The sequence below is a fragment of the Sander vitreus genome, chromosome 1 (genome assembly GCF_031162955.1).
Source record: "Sander vitreus isolate 19-12246 chromosome 1, sanVit1, whole genome shotgun sequence".
Taxonomy (NCBI): domain Eukaryota; kingdom Metazoa; phylum Chordata; class Actinopteri; order Perciformes; family Percidae; genus Sander; species Sander vitreus.
The window spans coordinates 15,539,010-15,566,377 of record NC_135855.1 but is presented as its reverse complement, the minus strand read 5'-3'; the positions used below and the strand labels follow the sequence as shown (position 1 = coordinate 15,566,377).

At 39.9% G+C, this 27,368-nt stretch overlaps 2 protein-coding genes across 4 annotated transcripts; one reads left to right on the top strand and one right to left on the bottom strand.

Annotated features, from left to right (window-relative positions):
* Positions 1-5,065: 5,065 nt before the first annotated feature.
* lysmd2 (LysM, putative peptidoglycan-binding, domain containing 2) lies at positions 5,066-9,806 on the top strand. Its single transcript, XM_078243009.1, has 3 exons — positions 5,066-5,543; positions 6,691-7,007; positions 9,046-9,806. The coding sequence occupies exons 1-3, from the start codon at positions 5,298-5,300 to the stop codon at positions 9,095-9,097; spliced, it is 615 nt and encodes a 204-aa protein (XP_078099135.1). The 5' UTR covers positions 5,066-5,297; the 3' UTR covers positions 9,098-9,806.
* Positions 9,807-9,919: 113 nt separating this feature from the next.
* scg3 (secretogranin III) lies at positions 9,920-23,970 on the bottom strand. Of its 3 annotated transcripts, none has more exons than XM_078242734.1 (12): positions 23,539-23,970; positions 22,630-22,688; positions 22,422-22,464; positions 21,996-22,223; positions 20,630-20,772; positions 20,136-20,294; positions 19,810-20,044; positions 19,331-19,447; positions 15,597-15,680; positions 14,429-14,539; positions 13,211-13,300; positions 9,920-10,835 (listed from the first exon to the last, which is right to left on the bottom strand). In XM_078242734.1, exons 1-12 carry the CDS (start codon positions 23,639-23,641, stop codon positions 10,717-10,719), a joined length of 1,491 nt encoding a protein of 496 aa, XP_078098860.1. In that variant the 5' UTR covers positions 23,642-23,970; the 3' UTR covers positions 9,920-10,716. The 3 variants fall into 3 exon arrangements, with proteins under 3 accessions (XP_078098860.1, XP_078099012.1, XP_078098938.1); XM_078242886.1 differs by having other exon boundaries at positions 22,008-22,223; XM_078242812.1 differs by having other exon boundaries at positions 22,630-22,682.
* Positions 23,971-27,368: the final 3,398 nt, after the last annotated feature.

Genomic DNA, 27,368 nt, shown 5'->3' with positions numbered 1-27,368 from the left:
ACAAGGGCTTTGTTCTTAAACAGGTATGTTCACCTGCAGTCCTGCAGTGAGTCAGTCATGAACAAAGCTCTCAGCAGTCCCTCTCTATCATGACTTCATGCGCTTGGTAAACAAAGGCTCACAGATTACAGAGAGAAGAGAGAATGGGAAGGGCACTCGTATTGTACTGTATTTACAAACAGCCAAGCAAAAAGGTGTGAGTCAATATAGCTGGTGACATGTTTATGTCAGAGAAAATAACCCTTATTTTAGGTATGAAAGAAATAAAAATCAGCAGCAATAATTCAGCTGACCTGAGTATGCTCCTATCAGATGTTATTAGGACCAAGAGAGCAATGATGGTGTCCACCAAACACTGCCTCATACCTGACTGGGATATGTAATCGCCCTAACTGAAAACACCTTGAGAAGAAGTAAGCAGCATCTGTGAGTGTGTGTTTGATCTAATCCTTCTAATCCTGAACCTATGCAGCTGTTTGGCTATGTGTATAGTTGGTCTAAGTATTAGGAAAAGCAGACAGATCACTGTTTATATAAGAAGTGATGGTGGATGTGAAGATGTAGAATGAGCCATGATGAATAAAAAGTGCTTCCTGCCCTAAATGTCAGCTTTAACAGGAATAACAGCCATCTCTATTAACAAGGTAGCCAAAGCAACACTGTAGTATTACATTTCCCTCCTTTTGTGTTCAAAATAGTAACTTATCTCAGCCTCATAATGTCCAACACGTTCTGCCAGGTGAACCTTTCAGTGCAATCCCTGTTCGGAGTGGGAAAATAATTATCAGCAGTGAAATCTCCTCTCAGGGGTTCATTGTAATAAAAAGTTTACAATTTAAGGAACTATGACTTTCGTTCAGAGCCAGCGTCACGTGACTAAAACCAGCTGAAACAGTTCAGATCAGCGAGAGGCGCTAGTCACTGCCCCGGCAAATTTGAAAGCCTGCACTTTAGTTCATGGTGGAGGATCACACTTATGCCGAGACACAGAGAAGGAATCCTCGTCGCCAAAAAAGCAAAAATTGGAAGACATGTTGTCATAGCGTCTTGGTACATAACGGCTACCGTAGTTGCAACACGCATTTGAAAAAGCGAGGCGCTAGAGAGCACTATTCGTTTGAATGCAAAATACAATTTCACCGCTAGATGGGAGAAATTCCTACACAGTGTAGCCTACCTTTAAATGATCAAAGACAGGCATGTTTCACTTCATTTATGTGTTTCAAAAAGTTGCATGATTGACTGGTGAGGAAATGGCTCTACCTGGTGGTTGGAAATATATGGGACTTGACACAAGTGCAATACAAAAACATGTCCAGTAGGGGTCAGAAAATAACTGATTATTGTTGACAGTATTGAAAGAGATCCTGTTGGTGTCTCAGGTTGACCATGTTTTCTATGACCGTGTGCTGATGGATAACCTCTATCCAACCTCATTATCCTAACATTAACCTCATGTAGATGCATGTATTGCATTTTATTGTAGTCCACAGACAGCAGTGCATCACTTAACAACATTTAACAATTGTGAACTTTTAAACTAGCTGTGTTTAATTAGGACAAAAATGCAATTTATATTCTATCCTATTATTATTATTTCATGTATATTGTGTCCTTTTACTTCATGTATATTCTGTGTGTGTGATGTGTGTCTGATATTTTTGCTGCTGCAACACTGGAATTTCCCATTTTTTCTCGATCTATCTATCTATCTATCTGATTCACTCGCTCAACCTAGTTTATTCTCCTCCAACAATTTATGTGGTTGTGAGGACTGACATGAGCTTCACTCCTCACAACAGCATAAAACCTGAAATGACCTACAGGCTTAACTAGATGTGGCTTACTTCCCCCTTAAGAACTGATGGCGTGAGTGCACTGCTTCCACTATCTCCTCTACCAAGACCTGTGACTGAGTTGGATCAGGAGGCGGCTTGAGAGATTGTTGCCATGGTAATGTTGTGACATATAACTCCCAGCGTTGTTGCTTCTCCTTCCTCTTTTCATACAATGCAATTTGTATAGTTCAATATGTCTAGCTTCCTTGTTATCATCTTGCCTTTGTTTCCTTTGTTTTTGCCTATAAGAGAAAGAGAGACTGGGGTGATTCAGGTGACTTTAATCCGTTTCCTACTGTAGGTCAGTCTGCCAAAAACCTCTGTTGTTGTTGTTGTTGTTGTTTAGACCCCTGAGTAGACTCCAGGAGTTCATTGTAGATTATACATTTTTAAAACAATTAACTTTTCTGGGGGAAAAAAATATGATTTGAGATATTTCAATGTTTTTTTTTACCCTCACAAAAATCCCAGTGATTTTTGCTTCTCCTCCAACATATACAACATGAACAATGAACTGATTTGCAGTTCAATCTAAAAAGTGACATCTCACAGAGTACATCATGTATAATTAATGCATTGAGCTCCCTCCTCTAGGTCTCTCTTTGTACTTTTACATAAGTTTAATGACCTGATTTCCATTAGCAAATGCCAGACAGTAATATCATCTCTAACCAAGAGGGACTAATTGAATAAATTAATCATTCAGACATCATGAATCCACTTGTTGCTTCCCAGTATTTGTTCCTCAGCGGGTTAGATTTAGTGGGAGTACATCCTGTGCATCCCAAAGTAGCACCTGCAGTCTTTGTTTTCCCTATTAGATTACATATTACTCCCTTTCACCAACATAACATTAAAATTACTTATTATGTTAATATTTGTACCATCGCTGCTTTTCACTGCCAGCACTGTTTATATAAATGAGTAATCACATGGCTTGGACTTCCTAACACTGTGATTCAAAAGAGAAAACAACCTCAGGGAATTCAACACCATTCTGGGTTTTGAATACTCATGAACCATACCGACTACACAGACGAGGGACGGGGGGCAATGCAAATTTTCACCAGCCACTGTCTACTAATGAATACATAAAGAGAGGAGTAGGCTAACAGTCCAAGATCACATATTGGCTATCATGTAACTTGGTTATTTAACTGGGAATAATCTTGTTGTTCATTTATGGTCTTTCATTTGCCATTCTACGGTGATTAACTGACCTGTTGCAGGGTGCAGGTTGAGATCTCATAATGATAAAACATACGCAAGATTTTATCACCCCATTTAGAGATAAAAGATTAGATAATAATGGAGATTTTATTGCATGAAAAAACTAATTTATGTTTGCTATCGTCAGTGTCATACAATTGTACAAACAATGTACTAAAAACCTAACATGCACAATGTGGTTATTGGTGTAACCAAACAAATAAAATCCAAATTATTTTGAAACAGTACAGCCAATTGTAGAAGCCAGAATGGAAAAACATAATGCAACTTTGTATTCTTGAACATGCCCGTACGTACTTTAAGCATCATATGGGTCAAAACATGATTTTGAAGGAGGATAAATGGACTTTAAATGACCGATTATGATTACACATTTAAACCGAAAGAAACATTTTTCCAAGAAATTAAATCAAAACCCACATTCAGTACACTGTAGATTGGAATATTAAAATATATTTACTACATAATTGATGTAGCTTTTAATGTAACTACATCACCACAATTTCATTTTCCTGTTCATTCTAAAAAGTAAGGTGAATGTTAAGTTTGTGCAACTGATGTTATATGATTGCAAGGAATACAGAAACATTCTGTTTAGTGTATACACAGTAAGGTCCACATTTAACTTTATGACACTGATACCCCATCTTGGGGAAATCCCTTATATTTTTGTATAGCTTCTACATGTGGTAATAGTCATAAACACATTATTTTTATGCAGGGCTGGTCATGGGACTGTTAACCAGGTTACTCTCACAGAGGCCATCTAAAGTGATCCTGCACTTAACAGCATTAGGCTCCAGATGTCACATGCAGTGGTTAGTGGTCACAGAGACTTGCTGAATGTTTCCACACAATGTGAAAGGCTCTCTCCAGTCTTACTTCATTATGTGGCACACAAGAAAAAGTGAAGTAAAATAATAACCAGCTCAGTCTTGGATCTAAGGACCTTTTATTGAAGCCATCTAATGAGGGACTATTTTATTGCTGTTTTACAAGGTCAATGCAATTAACAGCAAGGCCTATCTGATAAAAGGGATGACTAGCATAACTCTGAGTCCAAACTCCTGGGCCAGCTTTGTCTTAGTGAGCAATAATTGATTTATGTTAACTTTATCACTCACAACTTTATTTAGTGAAATACACAATACAAGCACAATATAAACTGAAACAATAAAACTCTTAATATTAGATTTAAACGTAGGGCCCATCTAGAAGATGCAGCATCAATATTAGGTAATAATGCTGATGTCCACATTTCAGTGTGTATTGTGATTTAGATTAAATTTGCAATTAATTAAATGGCTAAATATGGTAATTAAATAGGTGTCACTACATTTAAAGGTGACTACAACAGCAACTCTTGTGTGTACCCTGCTCTGCACATAAACTGCATTTTTACATATCTTTACAGTGTGATGAATGTCTGGTTTCGCTGGAATGGCAGATTAATAGATTATAGTTTGTGTAATTTCATTTTTTAGAATATTACTATGCTAGTAAATGTGTCAATTCTTAAAAGGTGTATCTCACGTTAGTTGCCAACCCCCGGGCATGGGTTGGTGCAGGTGGCTGAAGGTAGCTAAACATTAGCTATCGTGGCTAATGTAACTTGCATCTGGAGCATGCTAACGTTATGCCAGGATATGTGACATGTGGCTTCTGTATTATCATTAATCGTCATCCATTTTTACGTCTCCTTTTTCTTTTTGTTGAGCTAATGTTAGTGACTACTACTATTTTGTTGAAGAAAGTTCACTAACGTTACTAGGAAGTTGCCGGAAGTTAGCAACTGGTCTTTTTTATTTTATCGAAAACACGACGATTAACTAGCAATAACGTTAGGTCTATTTTATTTCTTCAGTTAAAGCAAGACTTACATTTTTATTTACTCGATTTTACTCCAAATATTTGCACTTCACAGCCATTTACATACTCCAAAACATTTCAACAAAGGTTCGTATTTATTATTTTGAAAGTGTAACCGGAAACAGTATTATTGTCCTTCCTCCTGGATTTTTTTACGTAAACGGATCTATGACAAAAGCTACCCGTGAGGTAGTGGTCCCCGAAACATGTTTCGTATCCCCTGGGTTAACATTCTGAATATGACCGGGGATGGGAATCTCCCTGCCGCCTGAACCAGCGGTTTACTTTACTGCAGCGAGTCAACTAGAGCGTTAAAACAAACAGAGGTAACAGGCGGGCTCTTTATTTATTCAAGAGAACATGGCGGAGTTTTCGCCCGTCCTGTCGATGCGGGATGGAGGAGGACGATTTGGCCAACCCATCTTCCCTCGGTCCAGGTCCGGTTCCGAGTCAGAGAGCGAACTGTCCCAGAGCCTGGCCCGGACCAAGATCCGCTCGTACGGAAGCACAGCTAGCGTCACGGCTTCTCTGGGGGAGAAATACATAGAGCATCGGGTTACAGACAGTGATACCCTGCAAGGGATTGCTCTCAAATATGGTGTTACGGTAAGGTTGCCACTGCAATGTCAGTTTACGTGCTTTGATGTTCACCTTGACAAGAACATCTAATGGAATATAACATCAGTGTTAATGCATTATATCAGTCCTTGTACTGACTTAATTATTAGAAGAGGCAAACACAATCATCGCACCTATTTTCTCTATCATGTGGACATCACATTTACTTCTGAATTCAGTGATCGGTCAGGGTACCATGGTTTGATTTCCCTTTAAAGTGTGTTCATGGAGCAAAATACACTTGACCCAGAAACATCACATACAAGCATTTGAGCATTCAGTAGTAGGCCTATATTGGTGGAGCTCTTTAGAAGTGTTGCTGCTGCATCTTATAGGCCCAGTGAAGGAAGATTTGAACACATTAATACTATTTCTGTATGTCACTTCACTTTGTGGGAATTTAGTTAACATTTTTGATTTTACTTTCATTACCAAAACAAGTCAGTCCACTATACATGCAATAGGAATATTATATTTAAACATTAAGGGTGTGGAGAATGGGGCCCAAAAGCCAGAGGTTCTCTGTGTGTTAACTGTTTGTCAGGAATTTAATAACATGCACATTTGTTGGTGCCAATATCTATTTGGTCTATATCTAAGAGGTCGTGCATCATTTTATTTTAGAAAATGTTCTTTATTCTACTTTTTAAAGAAATAGCCTATTGCATATTGGCCTGTCATAAGTCATTCACTGCTGATTTGATGGGGATTCCACTTTGAACACAGCCACTTAGACTTAGACCACTTAGAAGTACTGTCAAAACATCATCTAGTGAAATGTGCATTTCTTTACACATTTTTAAAATGTTTGAAGAAGCTAAACAACTCAATTTAAAGACTGAATTGCATAGGTTTTCCCATTCATTGAATTTAGCATGCTCAAACAGGAGCTCTTTAGTAAAAAAATGCACATATAATCTAGTACTTTTTGTTCACTTGCAAGAAATCAAAAATATACAAAGACTGACTGTCATGTGGACAAATTAACCCATATATTTATATCAGTGACACAACATATTTATATTGGGTGTTAAAATATTATTTGGTTCTCATCAAAACGAGGAAGTTGGTAGCTTAGTCATATAAATTATACTATTTTAACACTGTCATTTTTGCTGTCACCCTGATATGCCAGATGGAGCAAATCAAGAGAGCCAACAAGCTGTTCAGCAATGACTGCATTTTTCTGAAGAATAGCCTCAACATCCCTGTGGTGTCGGAGAAGCGCTACATATTTAACGGACTGTCCATGGAGTCTCCTGATGGGGACAGTGAAGCAGCATGCCAGGAGGCAGATACACCTTGTGTTATGTTGCAGGATATCGAGGGACCCTCGCCAGCCTCATCTCCACCCCCAGAGGAGCTGTCAGCCAAAGACTTCTTACACAGACTGGACTTGCAAATTAAACAATCAAAACAGGCAGCACGCAGGCTGAAAGAAGAGGAAGTAAGGTGAGGATGTAACCCCCCAACCAAACCCCTGCTTCTTTTCTGCCTGTTGACGAGTACACGCTTTCAGATTCAGACCAGGCTGTGAACGCTCATTGCCACTAATTAACTTACAGAATTTGACCAAATTAAAATATGAATATGTCAAAATGTCACCTGGACCCGTTTTTCCCTAATGGTCCAGTCAGGCGTCCAATCAAAGGATGTTTATTTTGGGTGTGAGGGCTAACTGTTGTTTCACAGCCCCTTTTCCCAAAAGCAGCTCTTGGACTTACACTGGGTCTAAAGATCATCTTAGCCTTGAAATGCTTTTAGGGAATCGGGCCCAGATTCTCATCCCTGAGCTCTGTAGGTGATTGTCAGAAGTCCTAGTCAGCAGGAACAGAGACTGGGAAGTGCCAATGTTCTCACAGAATGAGGATCGAAGATATGAATCAGGGTTTTGCCGACCTGCTGTACTAGTCAGATGCCTTGTTATGCAACAATCAAGTATTTAGCAGAAGATTTGGCTTGCTGAATCAGGCCTGAGCGGGTCTTCCTGACACTGCATGTTGAGACAGAGAGCGCTCACACGTCTGTTCAGTAGTGAGGTAGTAGTGGATGCCTGGCATACCCCCATTCATAGACAGTTGTTGTTGGTACTATAACTTTAGTCTGGACTGAGTCAAACTGCTGCAGATAGCAAATGTGTGCTGTTGTGTGTTTGGACAAACAGAGACACACTCCGGTGTTTCCACACAGTCCAGGAGCAAACACAGACCGCATGCCTGTTTGGCTTCCTCCCTTGGATGGAACAAACCACAAACCTCTTAAGGCCCTGACACACGAACCCGACAGCCGACCGTCAGGAGGAAAGGCAGTCGGACTGATCAGTCTCCCCGAGTTGGTCAAAAAAATGCCTCGGAACACACCGAAGCGACGCCAACTTGAGCGTACGTTCTACGCGTGTCTCCATAACAGCAGGCGGCGCTAATCTGTATTGTCGCCCCAAAAAAATGAAAACCGGCAGCTGATTGGACGAACGCGTCACGTGGGTCTGGCTGCTCCCGGATTTTACAACCGAGCATAATGGCGGCTCATTCAGAATACGATCTCATATTTTACGAAGATAGTTCACCGAAACGTGTTTCTGAAAACATTTTAAGCGAGGAATAGGCCATGCAACTGCTGAATCTGTCTTCATTTCAGATCGACACAGGTCAGTTTAAAAGATTTTCGTCAGATTTTGAGAGCTCTTCGTCACTCTAACAAAAGTGCACTGATTCGCTAGTCAAGGGCTAGAACTCCACCAATCAGATTGGTCACTGAGCCCTCCGACCCAGCAGGTCGGCCAAAATGAAGGCTGATGGCTCCTCCGACGGACATCGGCACGGAACACACCGAACAGACTCGAGTCACTGACCTCTGTTTTTTTTAGTCAAAGAAAATCTCTGTAGCTCTATAGCAAGATTATTTTAGCCTCCTACTTTTACTGTTTTGTCTCCTCTCTTCAGTTTCTCCTGCAACGTCATGGTCTAAAACTTTTCTCTCCATCTTCTATTGATTTTGATCGTTCTGTATTTCTTTCCCTATTTAACTGTGATCCCTTGCAGCTGAACTGTTTTTCTTAACCTTGTGAATAGTTTATACATATACAGTAGATCTAAAGAAAAAAACAATTTCTTTTAAATGAAGGAATTTGGGACAGCTTGCATTTCTGAAGTAGCTTTTCTAAGAGAGTGGCCAGTTAACAGCAAAAGTTAAACTTCACGATTGGGCTCAAGATATTGGTGTGTTGTACTGAGAGGCCAAATGACCCTTCAGCTTTGACAGAGAACAATACGGCTGTTTGGTTCACCTCATCCATTATTCACACACAGTGCGCTCACCTAGACACTGTGGTGACCAGTTAAGCAGAGGGATAAAAGAGAGGAAAGGAGTTAAGGAAAGTGTGTGTGTGTGTGTGTGTGTGTGTGTGTGTGTGTGTAATATTAGAAGGTGTTTTTCCACTGTGGAAAACTTCCCAATCATTAAAGGTTATCTATTTGTTTCTCATTCGCAGGAACAATGAGGAGGACTACACAACCCCAACAACGTCATATCAGGAGATATAAAGGACCAGTTCGTTTACTGCACGCACACACGCACACAAGCACACACGCACACAACCACATCGCTTTTTTTTCTCTTTACGTTTTTGCTTTTACCAAACCATGTTGAAGAAAAGTGTGTTTGCCTTTCTATTTTTTGAAATGTTTGCCTTTTTATTTATTGATATGCAATTATTAAGATGTATATGATTGTTTTTGTTTTGTTCTACTTGGAGACTTGACAGCGCAGAGGCGCATCTGATATACTGTACATAGCATCTGAGCACACATGCTCAACTCATCATATGCTTCTGAAGCTGCTGTACAAAACCCACCTGCTACACACACACACACACACACACACACACACACACAAACACAAACAGCGCTAAGCAGTTCCAGAAGGATAAGCTTGTTAGACTTGCTAACTGCTTCTGATGTGCTTAATCGCCACCTAGAATAGTATCATTGGGAAGTATATTCAGGCCTTCCTCATCAGTGTTTACCTTGTTTCAGCACACCCCAAACAGAAGTGGTGGATGGACTCAAACCTTTGAACAAGTTCCATTTGCCTCATAGATGCCTTTTCTTCGGGAAAAAGAAGGGACTGCTCTATTTTTGAAGTGTGAATGCATTATTTATGTGTGTGGAGAACTGTCTGTAACAGTTGTGTTATGTGCTTTTAAATTCTATTTGTTTTATTTGAGAAGAATAAATATGTCATTTAACCAGACATGACAATCTCATGTGTTTACATGACAATACAGGTTCTTGTGAGCATGTGGATGTCAGTTATCGGTGTTTTTTCTCCCAGTGCTGCTTCATTGTCACATTTAAGTACAAATATAAAGAAAAGGCAATGTTTTAATTGCTTTTGAACTTTAGGAAAAAATCACAAATATTTACATTTAAAAATACTTATCTTGAGTCTCTACATAAATGGAAATGTTGAACTCACAGAGACATGCAGAGAGAATTGACGATACAAACGTGGCCCCCTAGTGGGCCCCAGAAGAATTACAGCAGAATATAACGTGTAGGGCAGGGCACTGACAAGATACACAATACAATATATTTTTGGTAAAATAAAAAGCAAGAATACTTAAAGATCTTACACATACACTGGAAAAAGAAATATAATAGGCTAAGACAGGTTACATAGAATGAGTATGATTTGATATATGTGCATTTTGTTGCAAAAAAATGTATTGGAAACAGTAGTTGCTGACAAAGCTACGGCATCATACTCCCATAACATTCATTTCCCACAGGAGTCAGGTTGGAGTAAATGGTAGCATTTAGTTGAATGTGTGAGTTGGTTACATAAAATACTTTGATTTCTCTTTCAATAATATTCTAGTAATTATTACTCTGTGATCTTGGCGTGCAAATATAATCAGGTATAGCTGTAAAGAATCATTTTACGGTTTTGTTGATAGTATTATTACATCCTTCTCTTGATACATTTTAGGAATGTCTGAGAGGGTAAACAAGTTCCCCTAAGCAGGTAATTTCGAATACACAGTATATACTTTACCATGCCATGGGAAATAACTATGTAGTCAGGGTTTTGTTTGAGATGTTAATGTCGGATTCAGTCCTGTGTTTTAGGCCAGAGGTTGGTGGGAGGATGAGTGATGGCGTTACAGGCTGCTGTAGATCCTCTTGATAGTGTCTCCTTCATCCTTGGCGATGATGCCCTTCTCAATGTAGGAGTCAACCTGCTGGTCCATGAAGTCCTTCAGCTTGGACAGGTCATAATCTGGAAAGAAAGACAAAACACAGGATGGGTTATAATCTGAGATTCAAAGAGGAAGATCACAAGGCCATGTTGGTTAGCAAGATAGATCAGACATTAAACCTCTTTAGACGGCACACCCAAACATGCCACAATCTGGTACTGTAGTTCCTTATCAAGGAGGATTAAGGTCAGAGTTAGCATGTTTGTCTGGGGTTAAGAAGATACCACATACATAATAAGATGGCCAAACGATTGAATTGAGTAAAACATAATTGCCAAATGATACTTCTTTCAATGAAGGTAGTAATTCCAACAAACCAGGTTCCTTCAAATACTACAAAAGCTTGCTACACCTTTAAAAAGAATACATTTACATTTTTTTGAAGCACCATTTGTATTCACCTTGCTTTTGACGGGGCATTGTCATTTAACAAAGCACCATAAGGCCCCAGCTGGATGTGGCTATATTTAGAGATGAACACAGCCTAACTATGTATTATCCATCACAGTAACAAATGAATTTCAGAGAGCAAGCAAACAGCTGTTGCTGCACCACTTTGCCCTGCTCTAACTGACTTTGAATAAAGGGGGAGGGTGGGCAGAAGGACAGAGGACAGCCAAGAAGTCACACAACAACGGTCCTAATGACATTTCTAACAGCAGCAATTGCCTCAAGATACAGTTGCTTTGCAGATGACAAACATGACGTGTGTGAAGGATTAACTGAAAGACAGCACTGCTTCTCGCACTGCCAAAACCAGGATACCGCTTCTACGTCCATCTGCTCCTATGGCTAATCTGTGTAGTGTGTAGGTGTCCATACACACACACACGCACTCACACACACACGCGCGCACACACACACACACACACACACACACACACACATGCGTACAATTGAACGCACACAGAGAGTCCTCTGAGATTGTCCAAATGGGTGCTTCTGGCAGAGTAAACATATTAAGTGGCCTGTCGCCCACTCTGTTACTATGACACTGCTTTTTGGTTGAAAGGGCTTTTGTTCTCCTCCAGCTGTACTTTCTCCGAAGAGAGAAGGTGAAAAATATAGAGAGAACAAGGATGAGGTGATATTTAGAAAGCAGTTCTTAATTCCAGTCCAACTACCAGAATATTGGGTGATTTTGGGGAGTACATTTTGACTCTGTGTGTTCTGACACCATTATCTGTCTGTCTGTGTCCTCTGCCCAGATCACTGACAGGCAGGCGGGGAGGCCCCTGTTGCCCCAGACAATCATTCCACACACCAGAATGCTAATGAAGTGTCCTATATAAAGCCAGGTCAGAGATGAGCACCAAACAAAACTTCCCTGCTGCTTCGGCCTCTCTGCTCCGGACTCTGCAGCGTTTTAAGCTTAGTGTCAGTCCTTTTTGTTTGTTTAAGATGCTCACAAGAATCTAGGCCAAACTTTTTTCTTTTCTTTTTTTTTTAATTTTCATTAACTCACTAGTGGCTGAATAAACAACAACATTGATTGGCACAGATTAGATCAGGCCACTGAACATTAGCAGTAAATATAAATCTCACTGAGCAAGACATTTTGAATTTTTTTTTTTTTATGTCTGAGATGTTCTGCTGAGATGATCAACAGTGGACGGATGGCCTGAATAGTGAAAACTCATTAACATTTCAATCTCTGCTGCTTAATTAAGCATCACTGGGCATTGGTTTTACACTGTGGAGAGCTCAACAGCAGGCTTCTCCTGCAGACTGGTTCAGTTTCTTGGTCACACACTGGCACTTTATGAACACTGACAGTTCATTACAGCAGTAATATAAATGCACACTCACCAATACTATAAATCTAGAGACATGAACATTGATGACTAAGACGTGATGGTCTTTTCATGGATTTTTTGTTTTGTTGTGATTAAAGTGCTAATTATGAACCAGGTTCTACGACTACATCTTTTCACACACACACACACACACACACACACACACACACACACACACACACACACACACACACACACACACACACACACACACAATAAAAGTTGAGGAACAGGTAGGAGGGAATAAATGAATAGACCTTTGTGTCTGAACAAGAAGGCTGCATCACGAGTAATTAGGACAGACTCATCAAGAATGATCCATATTCATGAGATCTGGACTGGAGTGAAGCATCTATCCTGGTATCCCACACTCATTTTAATTGCAAATTGAGGCTAACAAAAGATGCTTCAAAATGTCTGTTCTTCAGTGCGTCACCTCAGAACTGTTTGTGTGACCCACCATAGTTTAGTGAGAAGACGAGGGTTGGCAAATTAGGATGTTTTCTTGGTCTGGCTCTTAAAACTCAGCATAGACTGGGGAAGGTAGAGCAGTTTAGACCGACTGTATAGAAGTCTTCTAGTAAGTGAGTGTGTCTCACCCTCTTTGCCTTCTTCTTTGTTGTGTTTCTTCAACCACTCAATGTTCTTCCTGATGGCCTCCAGATAGGTCTCTGACTTGCCGGGCTGATCTGGTAAGGAGAAAATAAAGAAAAGGGCACATGAAAATCATCCTCTTTAATGTATCAAAAAATTAAAAAAAATAAGTGAATTTCTCTTCACTACTTCAGTACATTCACTCAGAAGTGCCTTGGGACACCAAAGTGTAAGATAGTGCTAACTCATCAATTATTTAAACTACAAAATTTTCCTAAAGCAAGACTTTACGCTTTAACTTTGAAATTTCTGTAGCAATGGGAGCACGCTGACAGCCAGCATTTTACTTTCATATTAAACTAGCAGTAAGACACACTCATTTTCCTTTTTTATTGTGTAAAAGTGGTAGCTACAGCAAGTGTATGATATCTACAGTTTGAGATTTAAGTTGATATTAACCACCAATCAAGATCAGACTGTTGCCTAACCACAAATTAAATTTGGATTATAACGCATGCCCCTAGTTTTTCCATGAATATCATATTATGCCACTCGGTACAGCCTGTTTACATTCAGATAACACAGAGTTTAGTTGACATTGCTCAGGATTTACTGTACGTCATTTTGTTCTGAAACAAATTTCCTGGTGGTAATCCTGCTCCATGTTTCGTTTGTTTGTCTTTTGTATGCATGTCTGCGTGTGTGTTTGTGTGGATTAGACTGATGAGCGGGTACAGTAGGCTACAGTGTACAGGGACAGATAATGGCAGCTGTGACCAGCTTTCCTGCGAGTGTTATCGGACTGGCCTAGTTCAGGGACAAGCAGGGACTTAATGATTGGCCTGGACTACACAGTGCTGTTTACTTCCTGTCAGCCCTGCTGAATGAAAACAAAAGGTCGGAAATGGTCTCGGCCATTACATTCAAACTCATTTTGCAGACCTTTCACTAAGGTAGAGTGAAGACGATGTTTTGTTTCATTGAACTTATGAGGTGGGAATCTGCTATATTTGAGAATTCTGTATTTATTTGGGACATTTGACACAAAACAAAACAATAAAAATCATAATGCAAATAAAACAAGTTTTACAAGGCACATAGTTCATAATTGTTGAGGGGCAAAATGGCAAAATGTTATCAAATTATTTTAGCAAATCATCAAATCACTAAACAAAAAGCTATTCATGTTTCCTCTGGTCATCAGGATTAGGTAATGGACTGACTGGTCTCAGTTGATGGCTGCTCCTCCTTGGTTGAGTCTTTCAGGTTTTCATACTCCTTCTGCATCTTGGCGGCCTCAGCCTTCGTGTTGTCATCCTCATCCAAGTTTTTTCCTACAGCAAAGAAACAGTACATGGAGCTCGGTGTTGCTCAGTTGCTGGTAAAGATACTTAAAGCAGCAGTTTACCATTTTGGGAAACATGTCATTATTATTATATTATAATACTGTTCACTTTCTGGCAGAGACTAATTAACATGTTGATTATTGTTTGTTTTTAACTGAAAACTGAAATGTAATAATGACAAACTGCCGTTTCATGGAGGGATGTGAGGAGTGACTTCGTAGAGACTCCCCTGTACATTTATGTTATTGTAAAGATTTAAAAAACAAGACACAATAAGTTGTTTTGTTGTTGAGCTTTATAGGTGCTGGTAGGCGGATTTTGTTATCTTCTGACTGAGTAAGGCTAGCTGTTTCCCCCTCTTATCCATCATTAAGCAAAGCTAACCGGCTGTATATTTAACAAACAGATTCAAACGTGCTATTTTCATTTAAAGGTGCAGTAGGTAAGACTTATAAAACTAACTTTCTGTCATATTTGCTGAAACTGACTCTATGTTTGAGTAGAACTACATAAAGCAGGTAATTCAAAAAAAAAAAAATCCAGCTCCTCTGGCACCACCTACAGCCTGTAGTGCGATTTGCAAAAATCCACAGCTCCCTGTTCAGATTCACCAATCAGGGCCAGGGGGAGGTGTCTAACTGCGTGTCAATCACTGCTCATGCACACGCATTCATTCTCCCTTGTGGGGGGAGGGGCTTAGGAGACTGTTTTGGGCTTTAGCGGAAAGGGGGGAGGGACTGAGAAGTTGTTGATGTTAAAATTTTTTGACTAAGTCCTGGATCTTCACAATCCTACCTACGGCACCTTTAACTCTCCGCCAGAAAGCAAATAAACATATTTCCCCAAATACCAAACTATTCCATTAAAGGTAAATTTAACCCCCCAAAACCTATGTGTAAGTTTCATCCTGGTTTTGTCCCACATTTTTCTAAGTCTATGTAGCTCCACAGAGCCTAACATAAGCTACTAATTACATCTGACCATGTCAAATAAAATGATGTGATTTCACTGATGTGACGTGTTTGGGGCTTGCGAGGCTGTTTACCATTGGGTCCAGTGAAGTCAGGAGGCCCGAGAGCCTTACCCAGCTTGTTCTTGGTCTGCATGGCTATCATAGCATCCAGGTTCTCTGCAGGTGGATGAAACAGGCCAAACGTTTACTTTAGATTTGATCAGCACTGTGACGTCAGTTCACTCTACGGACAACAACTGAATACCTCTTAACTGTTTGAAAGTCCCACGCTGTTCCTGTGTGACTCAGAGAGTGATTATGATTAGAAAAGGGTTTCATCTAATAAATGAAAAAAAAACCTTGTTCTTTTCCACTGTCATATTCAATAATTTAGTTATGCAGTAGATTGAACATTGGAAAAGAAAATACAGTCTAAGAACAGACGTCACAGGGATAATTTATCCACAATTAATCCAAAAACCACATTTATTTTGGGAGTTAGTGAAATTGTAATCTGGGTGTTACCACTAATATAACAGTGGGTTACGCTTTCACAACAAGATCAGAAAATATAAAAGACCCCAAATCGACCAGAGTATGACACAAACAGATCATATGGTTCAAAGATACTGAAGATAAGTGTTAACTGATCCTCTCTGGATTAACAACATTATGTAAAAAAAAATAGAGGAAGCAGATGTTCTGTAGATACACAAATCCCAAAGTTCAGCTGAATCTGAGCTGATCTACTATATCATATTCCTGAAACACTTTACTTTAAGTCCCCCTATTTAGCATTTGTAAGCACTATTTCAACATTTAACACATTATCACACACTATAATGTAGTTGTAGGCAGCTATAAGGATAAGTGTTTATTAATGTTCAATATTTCAGTAAATTCTCCTATAAAGACATATACAACTTTTACTATATTATCATTGATTATCTGTTCATACACCAGCCTCCACTTATGGGTATCTCACAGGACACTTATATCTGCTTACAACTACATGTATATTGTTTGTTTGAAAGCATTTATTAAATTTGTACACTAGGGTTTATAAATGCTAAATATGGGGACTTAAAGTAAAGTGTGACCCAAGTTTCTAAGAAGCACGTCTTCAACTGGGTGAGTTAATATTCTGCATTATAACATATCTTTAGGAAATTGGAAATTTTGATCATTTACTTTAAGCATGCTTCTGTGCTAAGTCAAAAAACAGAGGAGAACATTCGATTACAAGTTAGAGCAGATGAGAGTTTTTTTCTGCATTGGGTCCTTAAGGGAGTTTTGCATGGTGACAGGATATTAGATATCTGGATGTTAGGACAAAAGGACAATAAAGAGATAAGAGAAACAGGGAGGCTTGATTTCAGCACCGTAACTGAGCATCAAGGAGAAACACAATTTCCTTTCTCATCTGCGTTCACTGCAGCCTCCTTTTATTTCTTATTATCTGAGCATCTCACTTGCACGTTCTGTGTATTCAAGCTACTTCCTCCCACCTGTAGCACAGTGGAAGCCCATTATTTCATCCTCTCCCTCTGCCCACACACACACACACACGCACGCACACACACACACACACACACACACACACACACACACACACACACAAACACCACCTTCCTTCCTCCCCCACTCTCTTCCTCTACATCGCTCTTTCTCTATCTATCATGGGGCCTGTATCAGCTGATTAGCGTTGATTGACAGCCCTGTGTGTATTCAGTTGTGTACCGGGGTGACTCATCGGAGCATCACAGCCAGTTGGGGGTGGAAGTTGGGAAGGGGGGCATTAACTCGTTGCTAGGTAATGGCGGAATTCCACCCTATTATCTCTTCACGACCACATGAAGCCATGGGGGTTGCCTAGGAAACCCACATCTTTTGCAATGGTATATGCCTGTTTTGTTCTGGTGTTTAACGTCAACAGTGGTCATTTGTTCTCCCGCTGTAAGAGACACCAAGCTGTATAAGGGTCATCTGAATGAGTATCGATTAATCCTTCTACAGCCTACATAGGGTCAGCCTTAGTCATAATACTTGATCGCGGGTCTTATAGTAAGACAAACACATTGTAAACCTTTTCTGTTTAGCTACAAATTACATTTCCAATCTGTGTTAAGACTAGTGGTAAAACACTAGTTAAGAAATTGATTGTTCAATAGTTTTTGATTTATCAATTGATTTATCAATTGATAAAGTCATTTATCAAACAAACATGCCAAACATTATTTGTTCTAAGCTTCTCAAAAGTAAGGAGGATTGGCTTCTTTTCAATGTGTTATATCACTGTAAATTGAATTTCTTTCCATTTTGGTTTGTTGGATTGAAAAAAACAAGCAATTTGAAGTCATCACATAGGGCTCTGGAAACATATGATGGGCATTTTTCACAATGTCAACATCAGATTGGAAAATAATTGACACATTAAGCGATAATGACAATAATCTTGCTGCTCTAAATGGGACCACGTCTGCACAACTAAACCCTCTCCCATGTATGAAAGAGCCCATCATCTTTTCTGTTTTATGTCATTTGAACAGAGCGAGGGAGAGGGAGAGAGAGAGAGAGAGAGAGAGAGAGAGAGAGAGAGAGAGAGATGTTGGGTCTTAGGTTTCCTGAGGCTCACGCAGAGAGATGACAGCTGTCCCTTACAGGTAGCTGACCTTTCCACTGGCTACTGATGTGATGGCCAGCCAGAAAAAACCATGACACTAATCTGTCTGTGCAGGCTTCACACTCCACTTCACCGGCTGATAGGGAACATTAGCTCGGCTGAACACACATAGAACACGAGGAAAAAAACATATACAGTATATAACACACAGAAATGCATGTGCATTAGTCAGCTAAGCAATGGACGGATACTTAGATGTTAAACCTTTCATCCACATGTAAGCCACACATAGACCTACATACGGCTGTTCAACATGGTTGGAATCAATATCGCATTATTATAAATATTATCAAGTAGGCCTAATAATGTATAACGCAATACAGCAAATGTATGCAAAATCAAACAAAATAAGATTCTTGAATCAACTGTGTTCTGCTGTTATGCATTACATCAGAAAAACTCTTTGCAAGTGTAAAACAAAACCCCCCTTTTTGTTAGTTTAGTTAAAGCTTTAGTGCGTAACTTTTCTATATTAATGAATGCCCAATATATTCAAGCCATTACTAAATAAGAAATTAGTTGATACAAAGCTAATTAAGACTATCAGCTCCACAAAACTCTCTCTGTATTTCTCAGTGTCGTCCGGCGACTTTCGCGTGCAGAAAATCAAGCGAAGATAATATCCTGTTCTGAAGAGTCCATCATGTTTTTGTAATCCTCTGTGTCCTCCTTGGCTACAAGCAACTGTGTGGAGGAGGGGTGGGGGTGAAGCGCGATCACAGACTTGTATCATGTGGACGCGGCGACAGTTTTTGTTGTCATTACTTAGAATTCCTCATGGGGGAGACAGAAACTACGCACTATAGCTTTAACATTAGCTAGAAATCATTACATAACATCATTTTGTAAAACAATAACATTATGTGATCATATAATCATGACATGGTTGGATGTACAATACTTTGATTAAAGAAATATCAGTACTACTACTTTCCCTGGACCTTAAACTGCTATCTCCAAGGTCAATGAACTGTCACACTAACGATACAATATCATCAAATTATCGCCCTGCCTTACGTATATAAAATATTATTTACCATAAACGAGCGAGGGGCCCTTATTATGTGATTCTATGCCTCACATTCTAGCACTGTGTGTACCACACTGGATAGATAAACAGTGCTGGTATTGTGTTATTTCTTACCCAGATAGGACACTCCCTCCTCAGGCGTGATAGTGCCGTACTTCACCATCATCTTCACAAAGTCAATCAGCGTCTTCATGATGGTGATCAATGTCTCTCTCTCCTGAGTGTCTTGATCTGCAACAGCAAACCAGAGAACAAATCTAACATCAATGATCTGTTAATGGCAATTGGTTACCATGGTGTTAATGTTACCACATGGTGTTTGGCAGTGGGGATCATGACGATGGAATTATAAATAATTTGTTAGGTGTATGTGTGTGTGTGTGTGTGTGTGTTTCATCCGCATTTCCTAAGAAATGCGGGGAAACAAAGGTGGACCAAACAATCATTGACTCTTTGAGAACAATATCGCCATGACAACAACAGCTCTGATCTGGGGAACTTCTATCTTTGGATGAAGGATGCTGTGAAGAAATGATTTTTGTGATTCTGATCTAAAGTGGCACAGCGACCCCGGGGTGTGTTTGTGTTTTTACCTGAGTCGAGGCTGCTGAGCAGACGGTAGAAGTTGGGGAAGTACTGCAGGTCCTGGAGCCCGTCTTTGGGTCTCACCTCGTTGCCCTCCTCAGCATCTTTGTCCCAGGTTTTGGTGGCTGTGTCACCTCCTTCTTCTTCTGCATCCCTGTCCACTTCGTCCTCAATCTCATCATCATTTTCTTCATCGTCGTCCTCGTCTTTGTTGTAGCGCCGACTGGGTAGCTCCCATGTGTCCTGGAAAACCCAGAGTTTTTTTGTTGTCAAGGTTGTTGTCCTTATTGTTATCATTATCATTGCTACTTACCACTTCCTTACAAGTTTTTACCTTGTTACTGTCTGAGCCCTGGTCTTCCTGCTCTCCCCTGGTTTCTTGTTCGTTGCTCTCATCGTCCTCAATCTCGTTGTTCTTGGCGTTTTTGGTGATGAGATCCTGGAGAGCCTCGGCCACCTGATACTCCAGAGTGTCTGCCTGACTGTCTGTGATCTACAGATGGATAAAGAGAAAGACTGAGAACAATTGTGTGCAATAACAAATGTGTCATAAGATGTGGAAGAAATGTACTGTACTGACTATAAACCTCTTTGTATCACATATTGATCACTGTCACTGAGAGAACCATCTCAGGGAGCAATTTGGAGACCTCCAAACTACTTATTGAGTGTCAAAAAAGTAATTTACAGCCAAGCAACGCAAAGGACAATTCACAAATCTCTTCCTCTCTCGGGGGAACAGAGAGCACAGGGAGAGAAATTTCCTGTTGAGTAAATGTCATGCTACACGCTGTGTCAAATCGAATGGCATACAATCTCACAACCTACCAGCCCCAGTTTGAGCAGTTTTGAGACAATCCTGTCGAACACCCCTCTGTCGTCCTCCTCGTAGATCTTGTTTGCGATCTTCTGGACAATGTCTTCTGCTGTCAGTGGAGTGCCGTCGACCTGACGGAAACCTTCTGTGTCATCTGAGAGGAGACAATACATATGTTATCATTTGTAACTTTCTAAACGCGCCTATCAGCTGTGTGCGGGTATAAAGCAGGTGTTTCTGCTTTAATTCTTCATCTATTTGACTGAATATACTTTTTGGGTTACATCATACTGACAATATTCCTGAATATTTTGTCAACTGTTCTCCATTTCTAACAATCAAAACAACACAAGATATGTAGGAGATTTCATGAAGCTCGTTTTCTCCCTTCACTACTCTCTATCTACTAACCTTGACCTAGAAGTTAAGTCTCTCTCTCTCTCTCTCTCTCTCTCTCATTAGGTGGAAAAAAGATTTTTCAGTAATAAATTATTTTCCCTCTCCTGTCCTTATATTCAACATATCTATATCCCCATTACTGAGTAAGAAATGTGCAATTGTTAGAGCTTGACTCTTACATAACAGTCCCTGCTGCTTACCAACAACCACGCACAATAAAAATACGCAGTGGCGGAATACTTTTGTCCGTATTGGTGGATTGAATCATCAGTGATGTATTTTAACTTCAAACTGCAGGGCCTATTTCTGTTTCACTCCAGCAAATAAGAAAATGACATCCAGACAGCACTTGCCAAATTTAGATGTAGTGTAACCTGACGAGCTGCTTGTCATTGCTGGGCTGACCACATGAATTGATGAAGTGTAGCACTCAGCGCTTTGTGTCTGAGTCACCTCACCTCAGAGACTTTGCTTTATGCTGATAATTGGACAGGATATCAAATTGCATGCATCTACAGTGAAATGTGTGCTGAGCTGATGAAATCTATTGAGACTCAAAATCTATGTATGTATCGGCAAATGATTGGATTTTAAGTGACTTACAAATATGAATTCAAAATGAATGGCATCACTGGTGTCTCTGGGAAAAGGTGTCCTGTGAAGAGAAGAAGCTGGTACAGTAGTCCAGCATAAGCTTTGACAACGGCAGTGTCTGAGAGGGAGAGGATAATCTTTCTCTCCTGCATGCACGTGTTCTGTCTTTGACTCTTTCTATCTGACTCTGCTTATCCCCATCACATGCACTTGTTTTCTCTGCCTACTCTTTCTTAAAATGTCTGCCAGGTGGCCTGCCAGTGACAGACAGAAGCACGCGGCGTGACGCCTGCCCTTGGCAATGGGCGCAAAGGTTTGGCAGCTAACCCACTTAACCTTTACAAACAATGCCAGGACAAGGTGCATGGTGACAGGTGTGCGTACCCTGATACTTGCCATAGTCCATCCCGCTCTTGGTAGAGTCGTAGTCCTCAGTTAGACGCCGGCTCTTGGTCGAGTCTGATTCATCCGGAACATACTGGCCCTCCTTCTTGAGTGGCAGCTCAGTGGTCTCCTTTGATTTCTGGCCATCAGCCAGTGACTTCAGCACGGTGAAGTCATCAAGGTCCTGCTCTGACTCCACGTCCTTGGAGTCAGTGGGACGCTTGCCCTCTGAAAGACAGCAGAGAGACGAAATGATCCAACTGGAGTAATACAAGTGGTAAAGATGAACTCCTCTCACATTAATGTGATTCTTATAGTTGTTATTTCTCAGTACAGATGAAACCTGTTTTACTGGAAGTGCTGCAATAAGATCCCAGTAGGCGGAAATTAAGTCATTGATTGATTGGCAGGAAGGTTTCCTCTTACCAGCTGACTGTACTGCAGCCTTCACGCTGTCCGCCTCAGCAATCTGCGGAAATTATGAACATTAAACAAATAATTTCCACTCAGGATGTAAGCTCTGATTAATACTGTTTACTGGGCTAATAACTAGATTGACAAGTGACCATAAAGTCCATTTGGCCGAATATTAGATGAGAAAATTAGCTATGAGACAGGGAGAAAGAGAGCTTACCTGCTCTTGTAGTGGCCTTTCTTCTGTCAACTGTCTATTGTACACAGTTTTATCTGCAACTGAAAAAAATGCATGTAATAACTAAACTGGTGAGTCAAAGCAGACTTTATTATTAATAATAAAACTCTAATTATCTAGGTTACAATTGTAAATGGCACATTGATAAATATGCTTTTTAACAAATATATGATAAGATATACTTCTTTTTTTTCTTTTCTTGTCATTTTAATACCTTTGCATCTAACAAACGTATGTGATCGTTTCTGCTTTCCCAACTCACCGCAGAGGCAGAGCTTAATCGGATTATCAAACAAAAGATTAAACTGCAGCGAAAATAGACCACAAGCGGCCATAAGATATCATGCGACCAGGCGTCGTTCAAAACACCGCCAGTCCCTGCTGAGCTGGAGCTGAACTTTAAAGGCACTACTTTTTTCTATATCTTCAACAGATTTATAAATGAATAAAACAATGGAGTTCCTGAAACAAAAAGTATAAAACATATACAAAGATGAATAGAAATTCCAATAATATCTCTTTAAATGCCCATACGTGTACTGTACAAAGTGTACAACGTGTAATAGTCAAATTTAGTTTATCTGCAGATATTCCTATGTTTCTTTAAAGCTGATTAAGGCATAGATGATCAGTAGCCTAATGAGTTTATGGTAGCCTTGTAGTATTGTCTCTGTTTTAATTTCAGCCACCATGCGTTCTGAATAGAGAGTTATGACCCTATTACACTTTGTGCTTGTAAAAACTCCTTTGTTATCACTGACTGCTTGCAGTTACAGTTTTCAATAACATTTCTACCATTATTAAATAGCCTACTGAACAATGCTTTATAGGACAAGACTACTACAATAGCCTACATTACTATCACACGGTTAGAGGCGATCGTCAACTCACCATCCGTTGAGGCTGTCGGTGTGGGGAAGGCAGATATCTGGCTCATTGCATTCAGGGCTAGAAGCTGGAAAAGGACGAAAAGGCCAACGTAATATGACGCCATTCTGAAATAAGCTGTCTCAGAGTGTCCAGGAAGGAAGATATATCCTGGCTGTCTTGCTGTCTGTGGGTCTGGTTCCCTCCTCCAGAAACTAAGTGCTGAATGTGTGGACAGCTCCGCTGTGCTCCGTCCGGCCGCTGGTGCTGAAACTGGCGCGGAGGCTGCGCCCTGGAGTACTCTGTAGTGAGACGCACCGGTCGTGAAGGGGCTGGCCAAATCTACGCTGCGTACTGGAGCTGTTGACGAGCTGCGGTGCTGAAACCAGGTCACCTTTATATAATTATAACCAGATAAGCAGGGAGGCTCTTCAAGCCCCGTGTGAGCTACAACATCACCTGCCAAGCCAGTAATAGAGCCCACTAAAACAAGACCTGCCCCCTCGGTCTTCACAGAAGAGGAGGAGGTGAACACTGCAAAAAGTGTCCATTATCCGAGACATTTCAGCTGGTGGGAAATGGAAAATAGTATTGTTTCCATTGTTGATCAGGGGGAGCAACATAGCTATAAAGCAATTTGAAGATTTCACTTATTTCTAGTGGCAAAATATTTTAAAAGTAGGATATAATTATTATAAGATAATGATAAGATATGTTGAAATAGGCAGACTTGGCTCGATACTAGTGGAATGAACATTTTCATCCATTATTCAAAATATTCAGAAAATCCTAAGAAACAAATGAGACTGCTTTGCTTTGGAAATACGCAACGTGTAGGCCTATAGCAAATCATTTGCTTAATCGTTAACCCATAACATTGCTAAGTGTGCAGGACAGTGAACAAAATGCTGAGTTAAACATTTTTCGCAGCGTTTGAGCAGAAAATCCGCCCATTTCGTGCGTCACACACAACACAACCTGCGTCATAGTTGTAGATCTTCCACTGCCCAGTCAATAGCACCCGTTATTAAAACGGCAAACAATTAGACACGTACACAAAGGGGAAGATATATTCGGCCAGTGTTATGGCCGCTTTGCTTTCAAAAGATCAGGGTAATGCTAATTAGATGCAGGCTTACGTGTCCTATGGGTGATTCAGGTGTTATTAGGTTCAGCTTCCAGTGGCCTATTCAGTTCCCGAAGTGCGGCTCCCAACAAAACTAAGTGGTTTAATTTACCAGTACTTGTATTAGACTTTAGCAAAAGGAGAGAAGAATAATATGTTAGTCCTTCATCTCCAAACTGAAGATACTGCACTTATGACAGCAATATAAATGTCTTCAAATAGGGGATCGGATCAAGTTCGATAACACGTCAAAGGTAAAATCAGAAGTCATGAAAAAGGCTGAATGCAACAAGCAAGTCATCAATTAGCATCAGGCATATGATTTGGATGATGTGACTGTTAATCCTCTGGTTTTTGTCTGAGATTAAAACGCATCCTGGACAGTGATTGGACGATTCTTCTCAGAGGAGTCATTTCACTTCACATTATATATTTATTGGTGTTTGTCATTATGACAATAAGTAAACTGAGATTAACTTTAATAATGTTGCTGTTATTAGCAGAGTCAGTGTTGGAAGCACATTTACTCAACTGTACTCAAATACTGTAAAATGTTGACATACTTGTACTTTTCTTTCCATTAAATACTAATTTAAAATGTCCCTCTACATTTCAGAGGGAAATATTGTACTGTTTACTCTATTACATGTATACCTTTGAAAGGAGCCCTTTTGCATGATGAGTAATTTTACTTTTGATACGTTAAGCACATTTCTTTGATAATACTTTTAGACTATGGTATTTCTACTTTTACTCAAGTAATCTTATGGATCTGAGTAGCCTATGTCTTCCACCACTGAGCAGAGTAAATGTACTGTACCTATGATTTAATGCTGTCAGTTGTTCTTTTCCCCACACAGTATGTAGGCGTAAAGGTGTGTTAGCCTTCACCCTGCGAAGATCTAGTATCATTGTTGGCTGGATGTATGCCAGTAGTGGTGTGTGTGCGTGTGTGTGTGTGTGTGTGTGTGTGTGTGTGTGTGTGTGTGTGTGTGTGTGTGTGTGTGTGTGTGTGTGTGTGTGTGTCCTATCTGTTACTGTTGAGCTTGCTTTTATATACATGTAATAGAATACAATACAACATGATGATGCCAAGCTATACCATGTAATATAATGCAATAGTCCTTTTTTTACAGCAAACGCACTGTCATAGTAGGAAAGCACAGGTTTTACCAATGGCTCCATTCTATTGAAGCAGCATGCACATTACCAGGACCCTGAGATCTTAATATTTACACCCCAGCTTCTCCTACCATAAAAAAGGCCTATGCCATACAAAAGGCCCCTCGCACACGTACATGTGTTTTAAATTGCTCAGGCTAATTAGGCCTCCAGTCAGGTTGAAACTGTGAAAAACTAAAAGGACAGTAAGGCTGAAGTCGATTTAGCTCAGTTTGTACACACCCACACAGTCCCGAGAAGTGGTCTAATCAAGCAACATGAGTGAAAACACCTGCTGTGTGGGCATCTCTGCCTGACAGGAAAGAGTACACATTTCTTTATTTTCAATATTATTTCCACACACATTAAAAATAAAGATTCAATGTATCATAATCATCATCATTATCTTTAAATATTTATATATATATATACACTACCGGTCAAAGGTTTTGGGTCACTTAGAAATTTCCATTCCACTCCATTATAGACAGAATACCAGCTGAGATCAGTTGCATTGTTTTTTTAACCAGGGCAGCAGTTTTCAGATTACATTATGTGCTTACATAATTGCAAAAGGGTTCTCCAATGTTTTCTCAGTTAGCCTTTTAAAATGATATCAGATTAATAAACAGAATGTGCCTTTGGAACATTGGATGAATGGTTGCTGATAATGGGCAATGTAGATATTGCATTAAAGATCAGCCACTTCTTTCTACAACAGTCGAGAACCCTTTTGCAATTATGTAAGCACATAATGTAATCTGAAAACTGCTGCCATGGTTAAAAAAACAATGCAACTGATCTCAGCTGGTATTCTGTCTATAATGGAGTGGAATGGAAATTTCTAAGTGAACCCAAACATTTGATCGGTAGTGTATATATATATATTTCAAAAAGAGCCATTTTGCTTTAGAAGCAGAAGCTTCTAAAGCTTTAAGATTGTAGAACTAATTCTGCCACTTTGTCCTGTGCAGTGCAGGATGGGATGTTGGATGTATGCCACCTCCTGTGGGATGTACTTCCTGTCCTCTGCCTGCCTCAGCAGTCTAAGAACAGAAGCACTGCCAAGAGAAAGACCGATCAGATACCCAGTCCAGTAAGTAAGAACACCAAAACCACCTCCAAGGAATATCACGTCATCATCCAAAGCACTATATTTATTTCACTATAATTACTACCAATCCCTCATATTTGATCTTTTCTGTCAGTCTTAGCTCAGTCTGTTACCATGTGCTATACTATACTACATAATATACTACACTACTGACATCTTGTGTGTAGTTGCTGTAATTACACTCACTCTTGTGTTAAATTTTTCCTCCAGAAGCACCATAACAAAATGCCAAAATGTAAACAGTATATAAAAAATGTTGTCTTTGTTAAAATAAAAAGTTTGTCAAATGATTTGATTTGATCATCAAATGTTTTTTTTGTGTTGTCTCAGTCAAGTTTAGTTAGTTTTACTCTGTGTATAAGTGATATTGTTACACGCCGCTTTAGTTTTATGCTCATTATTTAAATGTATGGTGTTGTAATTTCACGGTATTTTATGTAAACTGCGGCTGTT